At 45.2% G+C, this 24397-nt stretch overlaps 1 protein-coding gene across 3 annotated transcripts in view; it reads right to left on the bottom strand.

The window, feature by feature from the left end:
• Positions 1-4361: 4361 nt before the first annotated feature.
• The window catches only part of TEAD3 (TEA domain transcription factor 3), a 181443-nt gene continuing 161407 nt past the window's right edge, over positions 4362-24397 (bottom strand). For all 3 annotated transcript variants that reach the window (XM_030220895.1, XM_030220896.1, XM_030220897.1), the window contains 6 exons: positions 18592-18653; positions 15765-15898; positions 9860-10033; positions 9020-9160; positions 8738-8890; positions 4362-7332 (listed from right to left, as the gene is read on the bottom strand). In XM_030220895.1, the coding sequence (XP_030076755.1) occupies positions 7219-7332; positions 8738-8890; positions 9020-9160; positions 9860-10033; positions 15765-15898; positions 18592-18653 (778 nt within the window). In that variant the 3' untranslated portion in view covers positions 4362-7218. The remainder of the gene's footprint in view (positions 7333-8737; positions 8891-9019; positions 9161-9859; positions 10034-15764; positions 15899-18591; positions 18654-24397) is intronic.

Raw genomic sequence — 24397 nt, 5'->3', positions numbered from 1 at the left:
TGGTTTGTGTCATCTCTGCTGTTTTTTTTATAATTTTGGTCTGTATCAGGAGGAAACACAGAAATGAATGCAGATACGTGTTTTACAGGTGCATCATTTACATAGTAACATAGTAGATGACGGCAGAAAAAGACCTGCACGGTCTATCCAGTCTGTCCAACAAGATAAACTCGTATGTGCTATTTTTTGTGTATACCTTACCTTGATTTGTATCTGCCATTTTCAGGGCACAGACTGTAGAAGTCTGCCCAGCACTAGCCCCGCCTCCCAACCACTAGCCCCGCCTCCCACCACCGGCTCTGCCACCTGATCTCCGCTAAGCTTCTGAGGATCCATTCCTTCTGAACAGGATTCCTTTATGTTTATCCCACGCATGTTTGAATTCCGTTACTGTTTTCATCTCCACCACCTCCCGCGGGAGGGCATTCCAAGTATCCACCACTCTCTCCCCATTTTTTCTACCAGCTTTATCTTTGTTCCCCAGTTTCCAGGAGTCTCCTCCTTTTATCTTATATTTCCCTTAAATTCCAATACTGCTTTTGCCTGCATCGCTTCCATGAGGGATTATTCCATGTATTCACCCCACTTTCTATGTAGAAAAAAATGTTTCTGGGCTCCCTTGTCATACCCCTTGGCCCTGCCATGTATTTGCCACCAGCAATATTCTTGCCTCTTATGGATTATTTATGCTCCTGAAGTAAGTGAATGTCTCTATCTCCACCTTCTCCATGATATAAACAGTAAATTAGCAGAAATTATCAAAAATAATAAATCCAGACACCTTTCAAGAAATAATTTTAATGTGTTTCAGCAGGCTCAGCTTCTCCGAGCATCCCACGTTTTCCTCTTTGAAGTTTACAGATAATAGTAACACAACAAATATATGATACAACCCCATCACAGCTGGATTTAAAAAATACACAAAATTTATAATACATAAAAAAGTATATTTTCCATCGTGGACTGACACAGTTCTACCAATGATACCTGGCACTCTGGCAGTTTTCCGGAAGTTATTAAAAAAAATACATACATTGAAGAAAAAAAAATGAGATAAAACCCAAGAACAGTACTTCATGTGTGAGTCATAAATACATTGGTTTTCATTAGGTGGGGTCTCTGCGTATGCTCATTTTCATGCATGCAGGGGGTTCCTGCGGCTGGCAGCAGTGGCTGAGGAGCACTGCCGGCGGCCGCCCACGATGTAAGGTCTTTCTGCGAGGAGGAGGTCTTCGGCTGGCAGGGCTTGGAGATCCCCACCAGCCACACTACAGGAGATGGCTTTTTTTGTTGGGCCTGAGCCTAAAGTGGGTGGGCCCCGGCCCACCTGTGGTTACACCACTGTTCCAGAATAGCCCTATGGTTCCTAAACGTGTGCATTTATGTGCACAAAGGGGCGTGCACCCTTCAGTGCCTTGTTCTAGAATCATCCTTCATGTACCTCATCTACACAGCTGAACGATGTAATATGGAGCAGCGAAGCAGACAACAGAATATACCCTATCAATGTCTTAATGCCAAAGAATGAAAAGGAGGTATAAGCCCTCTTAGCAGTACAGTAATACAAGGCATGTTCTTAGATTGTCAGGAGCCCTCAATTTTGCATTGTAGCTTTCCAATGTAAAATACATGTCTTGTTGCTCTTATGATAAAGAATGGGTCACTGGGAGCCTCTGAAACATAAAAAAATAATCTGATTGGACAAAACCGTAGGAAGTAAATCCATTGAAGCCCAATCTAGACTTGAGTGTTAACTCTCTGTGGCTGTGAAGGTGCTGCTTCCGCATTAGCGAATTGGAAACCATAGCAATGAGAAGCAGGAAGCAACCCAAGCTGGGACACCAGATAAGATCCAGAAAGAAAACTGCGTCTATCTGCAGGACCAAGCAAAAGTTGTCAGGGGAAGTTAGCACCAGGTTATTTCCCTTGCCTCCACTCTACACAGGAGCCAGCTCTGTGGGTGCCAGTAGGTGCTGAGCACCCCCAATATTGAGCACGCTCCTTCACTATGTCCAGGGAGGGATAATTTGCATTATTTTTGGCACCCTCAATCATTTTAAAATGATGGCGCCTAGGCCATTCTAAATCAGTCATTTGAATCCAAGCCTGAGGATGGGTCTTTCCAGGCCTTGGTACATTCTAAGGAAAGAAGAAAAGGCATGTGGGAGGACGCCCCGTCTGCCCGTGCTTAACATGGTGGAGACCACTTGCGGAATCGGGCCTGCAACACGCCCTCCTCAGCCAGAAATGAATCAGGCAAGGGTTTAGGGGACTCCCTTCAAACGTCACTGGTGATGCCTAGGGAAGTCATTGGAGGCCGGCCTGCTGGAGGGCGAATCTCCCCTACAATATGCCCCGGGCCTGGCTTAAAGAGCCTGCTTCCATTCCAGGAACTCCCTCATCTCTTCAGACAAGCTGGATTTTTAATGCATGGTTTAACCACTCGGCAACATGGATAGAATAGATAGAGGCTTGTCAGTCAGATCCTCTTCCAAACACTGGAATGGATCAACCCAACTGTTTCCCAATCTCCCTCCCCAACCCCTCCAACTACATTTCCATTGACATTCCAGATCAAATTAAGGTCTCAACCAAATGCGTCCCACCCACTACATTAAATCTCATTTTGGAAAGAAATGCTCATGTACAGGCCAGTTCAACAAAGAGGGAACACCGAGAAATCTGAATACTAGAAATACCAAGAAAATATCATTAAGCGCTGCTTCAATTCACGTGGTGGGTAATTTTTCAACAGGGGGCTTAGTAGGAAGTCCAAATAGATGCTTATTTTGTGGAACCTATTTTTATAAAGACAACAGGTGCCCATTGGGCTAATTTTCAAAGCACTTAGACTTACAAAGTTCCAGAGGTTACTATGTAACTTTGGTAAGTCTAAGTGCTTTGAAAATACGCCTCTATTGTGTCTTTCTAAAATAGTAACATAGTAGATGACGGCAGAAAAAGACCTGCACAGTCCATCCAGTCTGCCCAACAAGACAAACTCATATGTGTATACCTTACCTTGATTTGTATCTGCCTAATTCAGGGCACAGACTGTACAAGTCTGCCCAGCAGTATTTCCTGCCTCCCAACCACCAGTCCCGCCTCCCATCACCGGCTCTGGCACAGACCGTATAAGTCTGCCCTCCACTATCCTCGCCTCCCAACCACCAACCCCTCTTCCCCCCACCTGCTCTGCCACCCAATTTCGGCTAAGCTTCTGAGGATCCTTTCCTTCTGCACAGGATTCCTTTATGCACAACCAACAACTGTGGGTAATGCGCCTGGGTACATTTAGACCTGTTCCAGAGCTGATGTAAATTTACACACATAGGGAGAAATTTTATATAGGGTGCCAAAAAATGCACTATTCTATAAACCATGCTTAATGTTAGGCACAGTTTACAGAAAATAGCACGCCCGGGAATTGTGGCTAACTTTAGGTGCGCACAAGATAGAGGCATAGGGCAGATCTGCATTAATTACTAATGACTGCCAATTAGCACTTGTTAACACCAATAATTGATTGTCATCATCTATTTAGGCAATTAGTTTATGCGCAGATCTGTGCCCAAAATGGCAAACCCAACTCTGGGTGACCTCTACGGAATCTGGTCACTTAAAGTTAAGCGAAGCAAAGGAAACAGTGGATCCAAAAAAGTCCTCTCACAAGTGGTGTCTCCTTAAACAAGTTCTTTATTTCAAATCATCATGTTTTAATGATTTGAAATAAAGAACTTGTTTAAGGAGACACCACTTGTGAGAGGACTTTTTTGGATCCACTGTTTCCTTCGCTTCATTGTTTTTCTGTGGAGAGAACACCTTCTGTGTGTGTTCACTTAAAGTTAAGCACCAGGATGATGCTTTTAAGAAGTGCGAATTCTATATCAGCAATTACTAGCAGAAGTCTGCAGCAGGGGCATAGCCAGACTTCGGCGGGAGGGGGTCCAGAGCCCGAGGTGAGGGGGCACATTTTAGCCCCCCCCCCCCCGGTGCCGCCATCACCCCCAGCATTTTTGACCCACCGCCACCACCAACTTTGACCCCCCCCTGCCGATGACCCTCTCGACCCCCCTCCCGCTGCCAACCCTCCCCTGCTGTCGCCTACCTTTGCTGGCGGGGGACTCCAACCCCCGCCAGCCGAGGTCCTCTTCTTCCGGCGCAAGGCTTCGTTCTGTTTCTGTGAGTCTGACGTCCTATGTGCAGGACGTCGGACTCACAGAAACAGAACGAAGCCTTGAGCCGGAAGATGAGGACATCGCTGGCTGATCTGCAAGGTTTCGTTCTGTTTCTGTGAGTCTAACGTCCTGCACCAGCAAAGGTAGCAGACAGCGACGGCGGCTGGGGGGGGAGGGTCGAGAGGGTCGTTGGTAGGGGGTCCAGGGCCAAATATACAGGGGCCCAGGCCCCCGTGGCCCCACGTAGCTACGCCCATGGTCTGCAGTGAGCACTTATGTTAGGTCAATGACAGGTGTAAATGCTCATGCCTAATGCTGTCAGGTGCATAACTGATCCTGTTCTAGAACCTGACCTGCCCATATCCATCCCAGGTCCACGCCCCTTGCAATTCCATGCTTTGGATTTTGCGCGTAAAGAATACTCACAGAGTAGTTACGCGTGTAACTGCTAATTACTGCCAATTATAGTCAATAATTGGTCATCAAAGCTAATTAGTAGCTAATTACTGAATTAAGTTACACGCATAACTGACACTATTCTCGAACTTGTGTTACTTTGCACGCTAAAGCATAAAATTGTGCACACAAGTTGAGTGAATTAAGGGGATATTGTATTAAATATGCACATACTGTGTGATTCTGCCTATGTTTCATCCAAACTCCTCCCCAAACACGCCCTACAGTCAGATCATGTCAAAGCACGCGTCAGCAATTCTCTGCACCTGCTTTATATCCTCCTAGGGTATTTTTTTAAATAAAAGCCCTTTTCTGTATGTCAATGAGGGTTTAACCACAAAAAAAGTTTATGCAATTACTTCCTATGTGTTTAATGTCTGTTCAAGCACCTTTCAGAAAAAAACAAGTATATAACCAAATGAAAACATAGATTAAGTAAAGGGAAAATAAAGTCTGGCATACCGTGAAACACACAGAGGTTCAAGGGACAGTAAGCAAGTAAAAGGGATTACGAACATGTGAAGATTAGAATTTTTACTGCAAAAAGTCTCCCTTCCTTCCTGGCAGAGACAGCCAGAACCTTTGCCATTTACCTTTACCTCACACACCTTTGTAACTAGGTGCCAGGCTCCCATTTTCCTACTCAGAGTGTGATACTTGGCCCTACCAGGGAAAATCGGGTAACTTAATTGAATAAAGATGTCAGAAGGCTGGGACAGTATTGCTGTGGTCAGTTCCTGATAGATTTAAGGCTTCGGGGAAATGTGGGGGGGGGTTCCCTCCACAGCTATGTGGGGACTCAGAAAAATGTGGCTTGTGGGGTCTGAATCTGAATTTACGCCACTGGCCTTCCACTTTTCTATCCCAAAATAAAATCATGCAAGTGGCCTGCTTACCACTGGGTTATGCTCTTATGGTACGTCACCTCAAAATAAGTCAAGTCCTCCCTACCCCCAACAGTTCAAAGATCAGGCAACAGTTTAGCTATTCCCCATCTAATTTCCGATTCTCCTGCTCATTCCGGCCAAACCCACAGTAAGACGTCCAAAGAAGCCGCTCTCACACAGCAAAACTGCCAGCTCTACCAGACAGCGAGAAGCAAGAAACAATACAACAATGCAGAAGGGAAGCGATGCTACTTCATCACCTTATTAAGAGAGAAAGTACAATCCTAGTCATATCTGAGACCAGGGCTGTAGGAAGGTACGTACAGCCGGTGCAGCCACTCAGGACAAAAGGGAGGTGGGGGTACCAAAACTGTGCCCTATCCATTAACAGCCCTGCTTGCTTAACATCTTCCCATGGGCCCACAGGCCCCCTACATGCACCTTCCTATAGGCCCCCCCAGCCCCACCTGATGTACCGGTGGTCTATGGTAGGGTGGGCAGCAGCAACAGCAAAGCCCACTCACTGCTACCTATGCCAGCTGGTTTCAAAATGGTGGCCATGACCTCTAGTGGTAGTCTTTCGACCCGGGGAGCAGGCCTACGAGGAGATGGGTGCACGCACTGGAGGGGGATGGATGCTCTGGGGGGGAGGGGCAGGGAGCAAATCACACAGGGTGCATTTGTACCTTGCTATGACCATGTCTGCAACATACAAAAAGCCTTTTGGTTTAGCTAACACTGTACCTGTAAGTAAGTACATAAACATTGCCATACTGGGAAAGACCAAAGGTCCATCAAGCCCAGCATCCTGTTTCCAACAGTGGCCAATCCAGGTCACAAATATCTGGCAATCCCTGTTCTCAGTCTCTCAACCGTTTGAGGAGGTTCAGTTGTTCTCTAATTTTATGCAATACAACTCATTTTCTCCTGCCTGCAACAGGCTGTTACAGAAGTAGCAACTACAGTTTTGGAGACACAGAAGACTACAGGCCTCACTACAGCACAAACCAATTGTAATATGCTTCCTATCAGCTCCTAAGGCCTGTAAGAAGGGATAAAACATTGTACATTGTCTTCTACCAGACCAACAGTCAAAATCAGTCAGCAGGCGATGGGGTCCACACCAAGACACAACCATCAACATTGTGCCCTTGTGTGAGGCATCAATATGGCACCAGCTCCCAGCAGTCCACGACATCTGCAAGTGCATCTGAATCTTTAGCAGGGAAAGGCAGGGCTTCTTTGCATTTCTCTAAAATTGATACTGGAAAAGACAGGATCGCAACAGAGTCAACACGGGGTCCCCTCATCCACCACATGTCGAAGGATGGAAGGGTTTATATCTCCTTATATTGCTGAACAGACTCATAAGTATTGCACCTGGGGGGAGGGGGGGAGGGAAGTGCCAGAGAACTCCTGAGGTGTCTACAATGTCTTCCGTGCCGTCTTCCGCTCAGATCCACAGACACATCACTTTTCAGGTGTCAGAAGCGGCTCTTCGTGTCCTTTATTATTTTTTTCTTTGCTTTTTTTTTTCTTTTATTAAAAAAAAATGTTCTAAACAGAACATGTTTGTGAGTGAGAAACAGTTTTTTGGCATTGCATTAAAAAAAAAAAATATATATATACATACATATACATATATATATATTTTTTTGTGTCAGGCACTCCTTGTGGACAGATCTTCAGAGGTCCTTCTAGTCCTTGACTAGCTTGTACACATGATGCTGAGCTCCGTGCTCACTGGTGGACACCTCAAAGACAAAGGCGATGCACAACAACGTTTCCTGTGTGTCCCTGTTTGTAACAACCTGCAGGGTAGACACAGAAAGAAAGGGACAATCATTACAGGTGGGGAAGAGGCAAGAAACAGTTAGACAGATGTCTTCTATGGTGAAGGGGAAAGAGGGCTTTTGGTCTCTATTGGCCAGATATGTAAAGAGACACGCAGCTGGCACTGATGCCAGTTGTGTAAGTCTTCCTTTTTAACATATTCGGCTGGGTTACGCGCATAACAGCTGTATGTTAACGGAGAGATGAGGCTGGGGCGGGCCAGAGTCAGGCTGAAAAGTTATATGGGGAACGTCAAAATTCTGTCACCTTTCACATAACTTCACTGTATAGGTCAGAAAAAATAACACTGACGTGGCCGTCCTATAAATATATATTTAGAGGTGCTACTTAAATGCATAATATCAATGAATATAAGAATACATGAATAACATAACATAGTTAATGATGGCAGATAAAGACCTGTACGGTCCATCCAGTCTGCCCAACAAGATAAACTCATTTTACATGGTATGTGATACTTTATATGTATACCCCAGTTTGATTTGTCCTTGCCTTTCTCAGGGCACAGACCATAGAAGTCTGCCCAGCACTGTTCTTGTACTAAAATTTCTGAAGATTCTGGAATCCTAAAGAGTTACAAGATTCCGGAATCCCAATTAGTAGTAACATTCCATGCAGAACTCCAAAGAGTAACATAGTAAATGACGACAGATAAAGACCTGAAAGGTCCAGCCAGTCTGCCCAACAAGATAAACTCATTTTACATGGTATGTGATACTTTATATCCAAGTTTGATTTGTCCTTGCCATTCTCAGGGCATAGACCGTAGAAGTCTGCCCAACACTCTTCCTGTACTAAGCTCTGAAGCTAACGTTGAAGCCCCTTAAAATTTACACTCCAGCCCATCCTTATCCATTCAGTCACGATCAAGGCACAGACCATAGAAGTCTGCCCAGCACTGTTCTTGTACTAAATGTTCTGAAGATTCTAGAATCCTAAAGAGTTACAAGATTCTGGAATCCCAGTTAGTAGCAACATTCCATGTAGAACTCCAAAGAGTAACATAGTAAATGACGGCAGATAAAGACCTGAACGGTCCATCCAGTCTGCCCAACAAGATAAACTCATTTTATATGGCATGCGATACTTTCTATGTATACTTTTATCTGGCAGCCACTGTGGTTGAAAATCAGGCCTTATATGTAGTACAATAAATTCACCCCAAGTACTGTCCACCCAAATGGGAGGGAATGTGGGACACAGGGAGGCTGCAAGGAAAACAAGAGTGAGGTGTGATGTCAGATATTCTCCATCATTGATCTATTACTCTGGAAGGTAGAGAAAGTGGACTTGGGTGTTGATAGATGAGGTTGGAGGTGGAGGTGCAGTAGTGTGCGTTTCATACCCTCATGTCTTCGTTACCTGTAGTATGGTGAAGTTCTCCAGTACGCTATTCATCATGTACTTCTCCGGGAGGTGCTTTAACTTGTGGATAAAATTGATCATGTATTCACACATGGGTGACCGGTGAATCCGATACACGAAGCGTCCGTTCTCTAGCCGTGCATATTCCGTCTATAAGAACAAACACCCATTAAAACAAAGTAAGGAAGCACCGAGATCCAGCCAGTTCCTTGGCTCTTCCGAGTCCTTTTCTTCCTCTACTTCTCTTCAATCTACCTCACCCTGAGCTTCAAGACTTACCTCCACCTTCTCGACAACTTGTTTCCCAAAAGAGCAGACTTTGGTTGAGACAGTGATGGTCATGTTTTCAGTACTGCTGTACTGGCTGCTCACACCATAGAAAGCACCAGGGCCATCTTGAATTGTGCTGTTTAAATCCGCCTGCAGAGAGACAGGAGGAGGCTTATGAAATCAGACCCTAACATGAGTCACCATGAAAGTGGAGTGGGGGAAAAGCTGGAAGGCAAACAAGTCAGGGATTGAAAGTGAGGTGAGAAAGAGATAAGGAATAGAAAAGGGGGGGGGGGACAAGAAAGAGAAAGAATATGGAAGTTAAGCCCTTTAAATAAACAATAATCCCCCCCCCCCCCCCCCGATATTCAGCAGCATTCGACCAGCCAAGATCAGCACCTGGCCAGTTAAATGCCAGAAGACCGGCTATCTGCCGATACTCAGTGGTACATGGCCAGAATGATAATTCTCCATGAAAGTACAGAGGGAGTTTATTCCAAAGACTGGGAGCCAAAAAGAAAAAGGCAGAGTGCCGAGTGGACTCGTAATGTGTCACCATTCGGTGAGAATCCAATGATTTAAGAGCTCAAACCACTATCCGGATACAGTTAGCAATTTTTCTGGTCTAGCTTTATCCAGGTAATTATCCGATTAACGGTTTCAATCTCGCCACTCTCTGGATCATTTCTGGCTCCCACACACCACCTTGGCGCTTTCTGAATAAGGCTTTGAATATCGGGCCCTGAGTATTCAGCTATTCAAAAATCAACCGTTTTAAACACACAAATCAAATTCCCAGTTTTCCCTCAGAGACTCCCAATAGGCCATTGTTGTGGAAGTAAATCTTACCCAGAATTTGACCAGGAAGGAGGAGTTTTGGGGTCCTTTCTCGTACAGCTCCTTCAAACCACCTTTCTTCTCAGGAAACTTGTCATAGATCTGCCGGATATCTACTGCCTCGAGCACAGGGTCGCTGTACGAGGGATTCGTCTGGCCGATATGCACAAAAAGATGTTTGCTGTACTGTGGGGAGAAAAGACAAAAGAGATCCTGAATCACAAGACACACACTCTGAAAGCGATCGCAAGTGGTTTGGGACGTCAACACTGCACCCCAGAAATCCCTCTCACCAGTCACTAGAAAGAGACTTCCTGCTTTTTTGGCCTGCTCCTGCCCATATGGAGCACCTGACATGCAACGATTCACAACCACATAGAAAATTGGTAACATGGGGCAGTTCCGATTCGGTTTGACTTTTTTTGAGAAGCACAAAGATTGTGGTCAAAATGGACACGTGATAAGAATGTTTTTTTTCCACCCTTGTATTTTAGTGATCACAGTTAGTTATTTTGCTCACTTTTTGATTGACAAAAATTTTGTTTTGTTTTGAAAATTCATAATTTTTCCTATGTTAGTGACATGCTATAAAAAGATTTTTCTGGGAGCGGTGATGATTTTTGTCAGTCACTGTTAACTGGTAGTTTAAGTGACTGATATTTTTTGAGCACAAGGTTTTTTCCTTCTTCAATTTATATTTGTTATGGTATTGATTTATTTAATAATAAATATATGTACAAGTAAGTCCCAGTGCTATTATATATGTTTGTCATTTGACTGGGTCTGATTTTTTTTTAACAATTTTATGAGGTGTTCCTGTAGTTTCTTTAAGAAACACATAGCTGGAGGAGCTTGTGGTGGTGGGGGGGGGGGGGGGGGGGCTCTTGAGGGAAACTTTCAAAGAGTACACATAGGTGTAAAATACCCAGGCACTTTACCACATGTACCTGCAGCTAACCTTTGAACAGAAACTAGCCAGCATATAGAGTGGAGGCCAAAAGCGCCTACAAACTTTCCGTCCGGTATTCAATGCTGTTTAACCAGCCAGGAACAGCTCCTGCTCCCTCATGATCAAAAGCAAACGCCGGTGCTAGAGGCTGTTAGCGCCATACTAGTGCCGGCGTTTGCTACCGCCCCATGAAACAACGCACTCGAGGGCTCTTTGCGCAAGTAGCATGTAAATACATGCTAAACAGGGCTCAGCGCATTCATCCCCAATGATCAGCGACCAGCGCGCCAAAATTTGGGTCGCTGGCTGCAGCAAACCCTACGCCAGCTCCGAGCTGGCATTAGGGTTTGCAGATCATTGGGGAGGAATGGTGAGCCCTGTCCAGCATGCAGTTGCATGCTGGCAGGCCCCCGTTCCCCCCCCCCCCAAAGCAAACCTGCCAACAGGTCTCCAGCCCCCCCAAACCCCCAACTAAGGTAGGGGGGCCGGGAGGGGGTTGTCCTTTACGCTGGACCACCAGGGATTGGTCGGACAATGCTGGGGGTGGGGAGTTGGGGTGGGTTGGAGGTCGCTGGGTGGGAGGGGGTTTGGCCAGCGGCCACTAGACCACCAAGGACCATTTTCTGGGGGTTTGGGGGGGGGGGGCTGGAGACGCACCGGATCTCCAGCCCTCCCTGAACCTGGGGGGGGGGGGTGGGATCGTCAGGGGGACCGGAGGTCTGCTGGACCTCCAGCCCCTGTTGCTCGGGGCAGGGGTAGTCAGGGCCTGGTGGTCCCATGGACCTCTAGCCCTGTGTTTCACAGGTTTGGGCTTTTGACAGCCCAGACCTGTCAAACAAGTGCGGGAGGATTGTGTTGAGCGCGTGCTCTGGCACAATTTCCCCGCACTTCTACCCCATGATCAGAGATAATTGCGTGCTTAAATTTGCATGCAATTATCTCTGATCATCGGTGCGGTAAAGCCCCGCGCTGTTCCAGCTCTATTTTAGAGCACCGTTTGGAACAGCGCAGGGCTTTTGATCATCTGCCTGCTGGCCAGTTAAATAGTGCTTAACCAGCTATCTGTGAACATTCAGCAAGAGATAGCCGGTTATCTCTTGCTAAATATTTGCAGTTAGCACTCAGTGGCTAACTGGTGATATCGCGTGATTGGATATAGCCAGCTATCCACTAACATTCAGCAGATCACCGGCTAAGTTTGGCAACCAAATCAGGCCGCTGAAATAGCAGGCCTACCTTTGGCTTCTATAAACTTAACTGGCCAGCACTGAATACTGGCTTGGCCGGTTAAGTTTAAACTGGCCCAAAATAAACTGGATATCCGATTCTGGTCACTGGAAATAGCCCCGCACTGAATATCCGGGCTCACCGCTGATCGTGGGAGTTAGCTGGGCTCTCCTCCCGCAGTAAGAATATCGATCCCTTTGTGCCGGCTATTTGTTTGGATACCAGGAGATGGGGGAGGGTGTGAAACTGCAGATCTACTTTTGGAAAACTCATGTGCGTTAGTCTGCATAACCAAAATCGCTGCTGGAAATGCAGTTTTAGCTAGGCAGAGAAGCACAATTTTCAAACAGGCCAATTAACCTGAATAAATGGCTTTGATAATTGCCCAAAGCAAAAACAAAAAAGGAGGTGAAAACCCTCACGAAACCGTGGGATATAAAACAAAAAGTGAGGAGAATGGATGAGGATACTAACACTTGTATATTTATTCACTTAAAAATTAAAAAATAACAATGTACATGAAGATGACCCGACACGGCCGTGTTTCGGCCAAAAGGCCTGCCTCAGGGGTCTTTGCAACCTTGGTAGATGTAACTCGGAATGTGTACTCCAAGGGAACTGTCGAGACACAATCCTCTTAGGTCTCCTCTCTTCAAAAAGGTATATATAAAATATATAATTGCCCTCCACTGAATGACGGTCACTCATCCTGGCCTGCCCTGGCCCCCAGAAGCACTGGTGAATTTATTCAGGTTGATGCCCAAAGGCAGCGAACTGTAAACCAAAAAAACCCCCCAAAAAACAACAAAATCGGTGTCACAAGCACGATGACAGAAGGACCTTCTGTGGTCTTGAAAGCTCAAAAACATCATTTTTAGATAATTCTTAGATCACAATCTAATAGCCTGGTAGCAAATTATCATCACAGCGAGTTAATAGTAAAAAAAAATCAACACTCCGTGGGATGGTGACCACATAAAAATACATGGATAAGTTATCTGTATAAATCCATGTGCAAGCATTCAGCCATGTATTTCTATAAGTCAGACTGCTGAATATGGGGTCCTAACTTTATACAGAGAAGTTTATGTTTACATCATTTTTATTACTGAATTATATCAAACAAATGCAGATCTTCCAGGTCAAATACATAACAACCAGTGAATCACAAATCCTCTAACACACTCCCTTCCCCCCAATAACCTCCCCCCCTCCCCGTACACAATGGCTCCCACCAGTCCACCTACTACAGGTATTACAAGTTTAACATAGCTGCGTCCTCGAACTAGAGAAGTTTATTTATTGGCATTTATTAAACCACCTTTATGAAGTGATTCACCCAACATAAAACTTACAAAGACCAAATATAAACATAAATACAGTCAATGAGGTAAACTTAGAGATGGCTGACTAAATCCTAGTAATAGGACTAATATGAAACAGTATCAGAAACCTACACATTAAACAGCACTGTAATACGATCATATAACAGAAATACGATAAAAGTCAGGACTGTTATTTCAGTTAAAAGGAAGTGGGAAGTGGACCAATGACTCCAGGGAGACAGGATACTGATGTATAAAGTACCACTTTATTCACAGACTCGACACAGCACCGTGTTTCGGCCACAGGCCTGCCTCAGGAGTCTTAAATGATTCTGGTACTAGGAATCGTCTGAAAGTTAGGTTCAAGACCTTTGAATGATTGAAACAGATACTTTAAAGTCTCTGTGTAGTCTGTCAAAAGTAAAACAGCTGTTTTACTTTTGACATTCCCTCACAAGCAGTCATACGCTGTTTTACTTTTGCCCATGACCCTCCACAGTCATGAAGCAGAATGGGGAAAGCATTATGTGAGCATTGGTATAAAGGAGCAGAGAGAAGGGCACATGCTTAACCTACATGGGTATCCCTACTTTGGGAGTAAAGCTTGTTCACATTTGCTGTCTTGTTGTATTCTAATGACTGGGAAGTCTATATCACAACACTAGAGAGGACAGGGGATTTGGCTAGAGGATGAGGGAGAGAGGGGAGGGCAGGGGCGGGGGAGGATTTTGGCTCTATGCTTGGGGATACCTGATTATTCGGTTATTTCATTTCTACTCTTCTAAATATTCGTATAGTTTTAAGAGTTGGAGGTGGAATGTTAATTCTATAGGAACATGGGGGGAGGGGGGCTAGGCATTTTTGGGTGGGGTATTCAGGGGGAGTTTTTATAAGTGTTATAAAAAAAAAGACGATCTGAAGCTGATTGATTTGTGTATTCATTGTGTTTGTTCTTAGAGCTGGTTATGTTTGTATTTGTGATTCCTAACTTGTACATTTTCATTTTGATCACTAATTAAATTGTTTGAAAGCAACCTGCACAGTGCCTCTCCCCTAACGTTTCATGTGGATGTGCTCCCCAGGCTGTGAGGGCTGGTGTTTGGGTGGTGGGGCTAGTTCTGGGCAAGACTTCTACGGTCTGTGTCCTGAAAATGGCAGATACAAATCAAGGTAAGGTATACACAAGAAGAAGCACATATGAGTTTATCTTGTTGGGCAGACTGGATGGACCGTGCAGGTCTTTTTCTGCCGTCATCTACTATGTTACTATCCTGCTTATAATCGAAAGAGAAAAACGCCTATATTGCGACCCAAATCGGGAGATAGACGTTTATCTCCCAAAAACGAATAAATCGGTATAAGCGAAAGCCGATTTTGGACGTTTTCAACTGCACTCCGTCGCGGATGCGGACAAAGTTGATGGGGGCGTGTCAGAGGTGTGGCGAAGGCGGAACTGGGGCGTGGTTATCGGCTGAACAGAAATGGGCGCATTTCACCGATAATGGAACAAAAGTATGTGTTTGTAGCTAGAATTTAGGGCACTTTTCCTGGACCCTGTTTTTTCACGAATAAGGCCCCCAAGAGTGCCCTAAATGACCAGATTACCCCCAGAGGGAATTGGGGATGACCTCCCCTGACTCCCCCAGTGGTCACTAACCCCCTCCCACCACAAAAAATGATGTTTCACAACTTTTTATTTTCACCCTCAAATGTCATACCCACCTCCCTGGCAGCAGTATGCAGGTCCCTGGAGCAGTTGTTAGGGGGTGCAGTGGACTTCAGGCAGGTGGACCCAGGCCCATCCCCCCCTACCTGTTCCAATTGTGCTGCTTAATGCTTAGTCATCCAACCCCTCCAAACCCACTGTACCCACATGTAGGTGCCCCCCTTCACCCCTTAGGGCTATAGTAATGGTGTAGACTTGTGGGCAGTGGGTTTTGAGGGAGATTTGGGGGGCTCAACACACAAGGGAAGGGTGCTATGCACCTGGGAGCTGTTTTACCTTTTTTTTTGTTTTTGTAAAAGTGCCCCCTAGGGTGCCCGGTTGGTGTCCTGGCATGTGAGGGGGACCAGTGCACTACAAATCCTGGCCTCTCCCACGAACAAATGCCTTGGATTTATTCGTTTTTGAGCTGGGCACTTTCATTTTCCATTATCACTGAAAAACAAAAACGCCCAGCTCACAAATTGTCGAATAAAACATGGACGTCTATTTTCTTCGAAAATACGGTTCAGTCCGCCCCTTCACGGACCCGTTCTCGGAGATAAACGCCCATGGAGATAGACGTTTTCGTTCAATTATGCCCCTCTATATGTTACTATGTTGAAAGCAACCTACACGGGCATCCTTAATGGAAGCTATGGGCCTACGCACACTGTGTGCAAAACTTGAGTAGAGCATGTGAAGGATATTTACCGTGTCAGGATCCCGCTGTACTTCCATGAACGCGGAATACTCCAGGAGGCGCAACTTGGCTGAGGCAATCGTACGATCTTGCCAGGCTGGAACGGCAGATGCAGATGGTGGGAGAGGTGCCAGGGGCTCAAAATCTGAAGGAGGCAGAAAGAATTCAGACTTTCAACGTTCTCAAAAACATTTGCTACATCTGTCTTACAGAAGCAAGAATATCAGCATTCAACACTAATTAACTGGGCAGGAGAGGCTCTTGACTATTCGGGTCTGACAGAGGCCAGCACTCAAAGAAGTACTGACCCTTGCTGGCTAAATACTGCCCTCCTCAATTCTATAAGTTAGTCTTGCTGGAGGCACAGCTGTTGATAAAGGATCAATAAACTTTATTTATAACACTCAGGGCAAGGTTCAGTAAATGGTGCCCAGAATTAGGTGCTATTATGACCAACGTTAATAGCAGTGGCGGCCCTAACCTTTAGGCCAACTGAGGTGGGGGCCTCAGGTGGCACTCTCCCCTTTCTTCCTCAGCCCTTTTCTCCACGTTTACCTTATTTTTTTCATTTCCAAAAGGCGGCAAACAGCGGCAGCGATTCTCATACTCTTCTTCCTACTGCGGCCCGCCTCTTGATGTAACTTCCTGTTTCATCAGAGGCGGGATGCAGTAGAGCGAAGAGGCCGGTGCTGGCAGCAGGGCAGCCTATGGGAATCGCTACCGCTGCCGCCTAATGGGAAAGAATAAAATAAGGTAAACGCAGGAAAGAGGGTTGAGGAGGGAAGCGGGGAGATGCCAGACTGGGCGGGGGCAGCATCTCATCTCTGCCTCAGGCGGCAGATGGCTTTAAGCCGCCCATGGCTGATAGTATTTTGTAAAGGGCATTCCGCGCAGAGCGCCCTTTATGGAATAGTAGCTTGGGGCACTTCCTGCGCCTAACTTTGGGTGCAAACACTTATGCCTGCTAAAGGTGGTGTAAATGCTCAAGCCTAACTGATGGCAGTTGGATGCATAAACCCAAGTATTCCATAACATCGTACCTAATTTCTGGGAACACTCCCACCTGCCCATGCCCCTCCCGTGGCCGCGCCCCCTTTCGAGTACCACACTATGAAATTTAGGCACATATGTTATAGAATAGGGCGTAGCCCAGATCTGTGTGTAACTCCTAATTACTGTCAATTAACTCCAATAATTGTGACTGCATACTTCACTAATTAGTTTACGCATGAATCTGCAATCTGGGCAACCTACACAGAACCTGAGGGTTAATCTACAACATACATCTGGATTTCCGGCTATTAACCTTCCTAGTTATTGAAGGGCAGGGTCTTCCTAAATATATTTAACGTTCTCTGATACGTAGTCATAGGCAGAGTTTTGTAAACACTTACCCCCCCCCCCCCCCCCCCCACTGGTTATGCATCTGCAATAGAGGACCTGTGAGCTCCTCAGGATATATCACTTTAGGGCACATATTTACAGTTGAATTCTGCTGCTTTTTTCTGTTTCAGGACAGATATTTGAGGCCAGGTGACCTGAGAAGATGGATCCTACTATGCACCACGAGTCAAGCAGCTGCCCTGCACTTCTGCATATTGAGGGGAGGGGGCTCTCTGGAGCCTTCTCACATAGGAACCTGTTAGATGGAGCTAGTTTATTGCCATTAAGTAGGCGGGGTCTTTGGCAGAGGGACCAAAGCCTCGTGCAAAGGTCAGAACCCCAAGCTAGCAAGGCTTACTGGGGACCCCAATACTTTTGCACTTCTTACTCATATCAGCTCTGCAGTAGCTTCCTTCTGTAAACTGTTAGCAATGTTTGGTGAGATTAATTAACTCCTCGAGATGCTTCTACGTCACCTGCAGTTTGAGAAGGAATGTCATATGCCACTGGTTCTCAAACCGGTCCTGGGGGACCGCCAGCCAGTTGGGTTTTCAGGATATCCCTCGTGAATATGCATGAGAGAGATTTCCCTATAATGGAAGCAGTAGGCATGCAAATCTCTCTCATACATATTCATGAGGGATATCCTGAAAACCTGACTGGCTGGTGGTCCCCTAGGACAGGTTTGAGAACCACTGCTATATTCCACTTCATATTAGACAACCTGTAATTGGCAAACGTTTGAGCTCTGCAAGTATGTCCAACAGGGGTTTATATTTATTAATTTACTTTGTGGAAATTTGTAGTCTTCTAATCCAGGAGAAGTTTCCTTCTCTTGGCAGTGGCAATAAGTTGTGTTTGTGTACACACCAGGATGAGTGTGTTACTCATATGACCTTATTTTCATCTGCAAGCACGCAGCTGTGCACCTTGACTCTGCTGAGTGCATTCGTGTTTGTTCATGCCAATCTCTGAGGGCACAGGTGAGTTTCTGAAAATATGTGCCTTTCAGTTTAGACTTGGTATTCTAACAGGATGGGTGTGGATAGGTGAGGGGAGGGGTGATCAACAGAGAAATACAGCTTTATGGTTTATAATGGGCTAGGAACCCCAGATCCTTGTTAAGTCCTGTCAGACTGTCATAGTAATGCTTGAATGTTTTCACTTATATACACTGTCAGCTAGCACATTTGCTTATTTCCGATCTGAGGAAGAAGGGCAACCTTCGAAAGCTAATCAAGAAATGTATTAAGTTATGTCCAATAAAAAAAGGTATCATCTTATTTTCTTTTCCATGTTTTATTTTGTTTGATTTCTATTGATAACCTTAAGAGTGGACTAACACGGCTACCACACTCCTCTACTTAAGTTTAGACTTGGAAAAGGGAGAGGATACGAATCATGCTGCTATCCTTCCAGAAATGACCAGGGTCACTGTGGGAACAATTTACTTACTGGCGAGGGATGGAGGCATGGGTGCCTGGATGGGGTAGTGTGGTTGTGCAAATGGTTTAATGCTGGAAAAAAATACAAAAAGAAACACGTTAATACCGAATGTGGAACTCTCACAACCTCCATAAACTATTATCCTATCATGTTGACCTGTTATTCCCCATAAAGACCTTGTCCATCTCATCCCACACACTAAGGGCTAGATTCTATATATGGTGCCAAAAAGAATCTGCACAACAAAAAAGTGCTATTCTATATCCCGTGCTTAAATTTAGGCCCGGTTTATAGAATAACGCTTAAGCCCAGGAATCGTGCCTAACTTTAGGCCTGGCCATTTTTACCAATTGAAATGTGGCGCAAACGTACATGTCTACATTAGGCGTGTAGCCCCGTTATTCAGTAACAACACATGTTCATTTTAGGAATGTCCCCATTTTGCCCATGACCCTCCCATGCGCTCCCTTTATCAGATTGCACATAATTTATGCATGTAAACGCCAATTAAATCTAATTAGTGCCAATAATTGCTTGTTTACAAAAAAACAATTATTGGTGCTAATTAGCTCATTGTTCAATTAAACTGCGCATGCAATTTTTGGCAACTTTTATAGAATTAGGGGTTAAGCCTCCTTTTTTTTCAGTCTTAGTATTTTTATTGAGTTAATTTACAGAAGAACAGCATAGAACAAATCAGTGTTATAATAAAAATGTACAGACGCAAAGAACGTTAAAAAAAAAAAGGGGGGGGGGAATTTATGTTTAACACTTCTCAGCATGCATCTTTAAAATAAGTTAGCAACAAAGACCACTTCTCCTTGTACGAGGCAAAACAAAGTGATTTTTTAGCAAGGAATGTTTCATATATATAAGTTTGAAACACTAGATTCCACCAGTCTTGATGTGTGGCTTGGTTCAAAGTCTTCCAGTGCATGAAAACGACCTTCAAGGCTAAAGTGAACAAGGTATTTTTATTTATTCATTTATATCCCACATTATCCCACCTCTTTGCAGGCTCAATGTGGCTTACAATACATCATGGATAGTGCAAATGAGAAGAGAATTGACATTTGGTGTTACAGAAGGATTTTGGGTTACATGGTAATAATGGAATACATGATAGTGATATAACAAAAGGCATTCTTAACATTTCTGGATATATGTGGGAGTTTCATTTGGGTTTAACGTAGATCCTTTTCTTTATTCCAGCCTACATTCTTTTTTGATCTCTATGGGGCCCTTTTACTAAGTCGCCCAGCTACTACAAATCAAGGTAAGGTATACACAAAAAGTAGCACATATGAGTTTATCTTGTTGGGCAGACTGGATGGACCATATAGGTCTTTTTCTGCCGTCATCTACTATGTTACTATGTTACTGCATGCCCCGGGCGGTAATTCTAATTTTTACATGCATCCAAAACGCATGTCAGAAAATAATTTCTATTCTCTACCGCGTGGCACTAACCAGGCGGTAATTGGCAGTGTAAACACTGACAATTACCACTCGGTTAACGCATGAGACCTTACCACCAAGTCAATGGGTGGCGGTAAGTACAAAGTAGTGCTAAATAAGGGTCATTAATATCAATTAAAGCCAATTAGCACTCACTTGACCAATTAAGTTAGGTGCTGTTATATAATTTGCATGAGCAATCTGACACACTAGGTTGCAAAATTGTGCACTCAGGTTTACAGAATTAGGGGATAGGCGTCACTTAACGGCCTTTTTACTAAGCAGAGGTAAAATGTGGCCTGCAGTAGTAGGCGTATGCATTGGCCGTGTGCCGGACCAGTTTTTACCGCATCTACAAAAAAGGGCTTTTTTTTTTTTTTAATGGGACGGGAAAAGAGCCTGTGGTAAAAATGAAACCACCATGTGCCCAAAACTGGCCTGAGCCCTTAACGCTGCCCACTGATCTAGCGGTAAAGGCTCATGCGCTACACGCGCGGTGACCGGTTGGCGAGCGGCAAGTGACGATTACCACCAGAACTGGTGTGCATAGGAGGAAATAAATAATTCATCTACGCGTTTTGGGCGCGTGCCAAATCTGAAGTTACCACCAGGAGGGCGCACTGGCCTGGCAGTAGTCTCATTTGGGTGCACGCGGCATGTGCGTAGAACCTACCGCAGCTTAGTAAAAGGGTCCCCTAGTTTTCGCCTTCACAGCAAGCTGAGCTTTACACAACCCCGTTCACATTTTATTTTTTTTCAATGTTAATATTCAAAGTCACATGTTATAGGCATGTTTTGCTATAGCGAAGGAGGGGCTTATGAGGAAGTATACGCCCATTTGTTCACATGTGTGTGCGTAGGACACAGCAAGTTAGTGAGAGGAGTTGGGACCAAAAAGAGCAGCAGTGGAAGTCTGTGTCTTTGATGCCCCTGTACAGGGCCGGTCAAACCCAGTAAGTGGGGTAAGCACCCCGGGGGGGGGCGCCTGCCTTCAAGGGTGCCGCTGCAGCGCTGCACCGCCATACCGTGCCACCCTTGGGGGGTTTAAATCTTTTATTTACCTCTGTCCCAGCGGCCACGTCATTTCAAAGCCTTGCCCGTCTCTAGCCTTTCCTCCCTTCGTGAGTTCGTTCCCTCAGAGTCCTGCCTTCTGACATCATTTCCTCTTTCCTCGAGGGCGGAACTCTGAGAGAACAAACTCACGGAGGGAGGGAAGGCTAGAGACGGGCAAGGCTTTGAAATGACGTGGCCGCTGGGACAGAGGTAAATTAAAAAAGACTTAAACCATGCAGGGTGGCAGGAAGAAAAAGGGGGATGTTGGGGGGAGAAGAGGGCGGAGATGCTAGACGGGGCGGGCAGGGGGGGCACCAGAGACCCTAGGACCGGCCCTGCCCCTGTACAGCAAATCCGCTCTCCCTGCTGCTTCAGAGAGTTGGGGACGTGGCTGCTGTAAATTTCTAGTGATGCCATTGAGCTTTTTGATGGTGGCCGAGTTGGTGGGCCAGATGGTTAACTGAGGTGAAATACTATTGCATGTCACAATGGTGGTTTAGCACTTTTTAACTTGAACATTACTAAGGTTCTTGATTAAGTGCAGGTGGAGCAAAGCTGACCCATGGCAATTTTCACAGGTATGGAAGCTGGAGATTGAAAATAGAGAGCTGCAGGGGAACGGGGTCCGAGGCAGTTCCTGCGGGGTTCCCGCGAGGATGGAAGCAGTTCTGCGGTCTTCTCGTAGAAGTGTAAGCTGCACCTGCACCAGCCTCTCATCTACCGAATACCAATTTCTTTGAGTGCTGTCTTCTCCTCTTCTTCTTCCTTGCTTTAACAGCACAAATGTGGAAAGTCTTCCATTAAGGTGGTAGAGTCACAAATGATGACGGAATTCAAAAAGGCGTGGGATGAACACATAGGATCTCTAATTAGAAAATGGAAGTTATATAAAAGCTAACCTTAAATGGCTGCATGTGTGTGGATGTGTCAAGTGACGCTTAGATGGCGACTCTGGCTGTGATGAACTAGGGCTGATACCTGACAGACTTGTATGGTCTGTGTCTCATACTTGGCAATCTGGTTTAGGATGGGCTGGAAAGGGCTTAGACAGCAACTTCAGTGGCTGGAACATGAGGACAGTGCTGGACAGACTTTTACGGTCTGTGTCCCACAAAAGAGAAGATGAATAGACTGGAGTGGGCTTCAACGGCAACTCCAGTAGTTGGAACATAAGGATAGGGCCAGATAGACTTCTGTGGTCTTTGTTCCAGAAACACGAAAGAAAGACCATAATCAAGTATATAATATCACACTCGTTGATTTAATGATGATTTGATCATGAGTGTGACTATTGGCAGAGTGGATGGACCGTTCAGGTCTATTTGCTGTCACTTACTATGTTACTATTAATCCTCTTTGCTACCAGGCTGGTGCACAGACCTCAGCTCTGACACAGGCACGAGAATCAGATGTCACCTGACCTACTGGCACGTGCATGTGACGACCTCTCAGCACACAGTGCAAGTGAATCGGAGACAAGTCTTACATGTGTGCACCAGAGTGTTCCAACTTCCGTTCCTTCCTTGCCTACAGTGCTGTGGCTCAAATCCAGAGAGAGACTGAGGGAGCTGACTGGAATTTTCTTTTATGTACCATTAAATTCTTACGGGGATGGGTGGGGATGGGTTAAATTCTTGCGGGGACGGGTTCAGATGGGTGGGGATGGGTAAGATTCCAGCAGGGACGGATGGGGACGGGTAAGATTCCAGCGGGAACGGGCGGGGATGGGTAAGATTTCTGTCCCCGTGCAACTCTCTAATTGAAAACTAATCTCCTTCTACTTCAAAGCATAAGCCAGCTCCAAGCTCAATTCTCCCTCTCAGGCACCTTGAGAATCTTTATTCCCATCACATAGTCCCTCCTTCTCTTCTCTCAATGGATCAGTATTTATTTATTTATTTATTTATTGCATTTGTACCCCACATTTTCCCACCTTTTTGCGGGTTCAGTGTGGCTTACAGTAAGTTATGAAGACTGGAAGTACATTTTGTTACAGCTCAGTTATGGATTACATTATGAAGTGTTATGAGACAAGTTTTGTAACAAGGAATATAATAATGGAAAAGATCATTGAGACATTGGAAGGAAAGAACGGGAAACTAAGTGGGGCGATACATTGGAGGGAACCCGCGGGAAACAGGTATGATTGAGGTAAGTTTGCGGGAGATGAGAAGGTGAGGTAGGGGAAGGGAATTCAGAGTGGCTGTAGTGATGCATCGTTGGACAGTGAGTGCGGTTTTATGTGTTATGGTTCTTTCCGTAAATTTCCTCAAAGAGGTGGGTCTTCAGTAGTTTGCGGAAGGTTTTTTGCTCTTGAATCGTTTTCAGGTTGCGTGGCAATGAATTCCAGTACTGCGTGCTCATGTAGGAAAAGGTTGACGCGTGCAGTGTTTTGTATTTCAAGCCTTTGCAATTAGGGAAGTGGAGGTTGAGGAAAGTTCTGGATGATCTTTTGGCGTTTCTTGGTGGTAAGTCTATTAAATCCGACATGTAGGCTGGGGCTTCACCGTGAATGATTTTATGGACTAATGTGCATACTTTAAAGGTAATGCGTTCTTTAAGTGGGAGCCAGTGTAGCTTCTCTCGTAAGGGTTTTGCACTTTCATATTTTGGTTTTCCTAAGATGAGTCTGGCTGCTGTATTCTGGGCTGTTTGGAGTTTTCTCAGTATTTGCTTTTTGCAACCTGCGTATAGTGAGTTGCAGTAGTCCAGATGGCTGAGAACGAGGGATTGCACCAGGCTACGAAAGACGGATCTTGGGAAGAATTGTCTTATTCTTTTCAGTTTCCACATGCAGTAGAACATCTTTTTGGTTGTGTTGTTTGCCTGAGTTTCGAGTGTTAGGTGGCGGTCGATAGTGACTCCAAGGATTTTTAGCGTCTCTGAGATTGGAAGGTTTAGTGTTGGTGTGTTTAAAGCGGTGAATTCTTTCGTGTTGTATTGGGACGTGAGTATCAGGCATTGAGTTTTTTCTGCATTTAGTTTCAAGCGAAAAGCATCTGACCAGGTGTTCATGATGTGTAGACTTAAGTTGATTTCACTGGAGATTTCTTTAATGTCTTTTTTGAAAGGGATGTATATAGTTACATCATCGGCGTAAATATATGGGTTGAGGTTGTGGTTCGATAGGAGTTTCGCCAGGGGGATCATCATTAGGTTGAAAATGGTTGGTGAAAGGGGAGATCCTTGTGGTACTCCACATTCGGGTGTCCAGGCAGCAGACGTGGTTGAATTTGATGTGACTTGGTATGATCGTTGAGTTAGGAACCCCTTGAACCAGTTTAGGACATTTCCTCCAATACCA

This window comes from Microcaecilia unicolor, chromosome 12, assembly GCF_901765095.1.
Source record: "Microcaecilia unicolor chromosome 12, aMicUni1.1, whole genome shotgun sequence".
NCBI classification, from domain to species: domain Eukaryota; kingdom Metazoa; phylum Chordata; class Amphibia; order Gymnophiona; family Siphonopidae; genus Microcaecilia; species Microcaecilia unicolor.
This window is presented reverse-complemented; position numbering and strand designations above follow the sequence as displayed.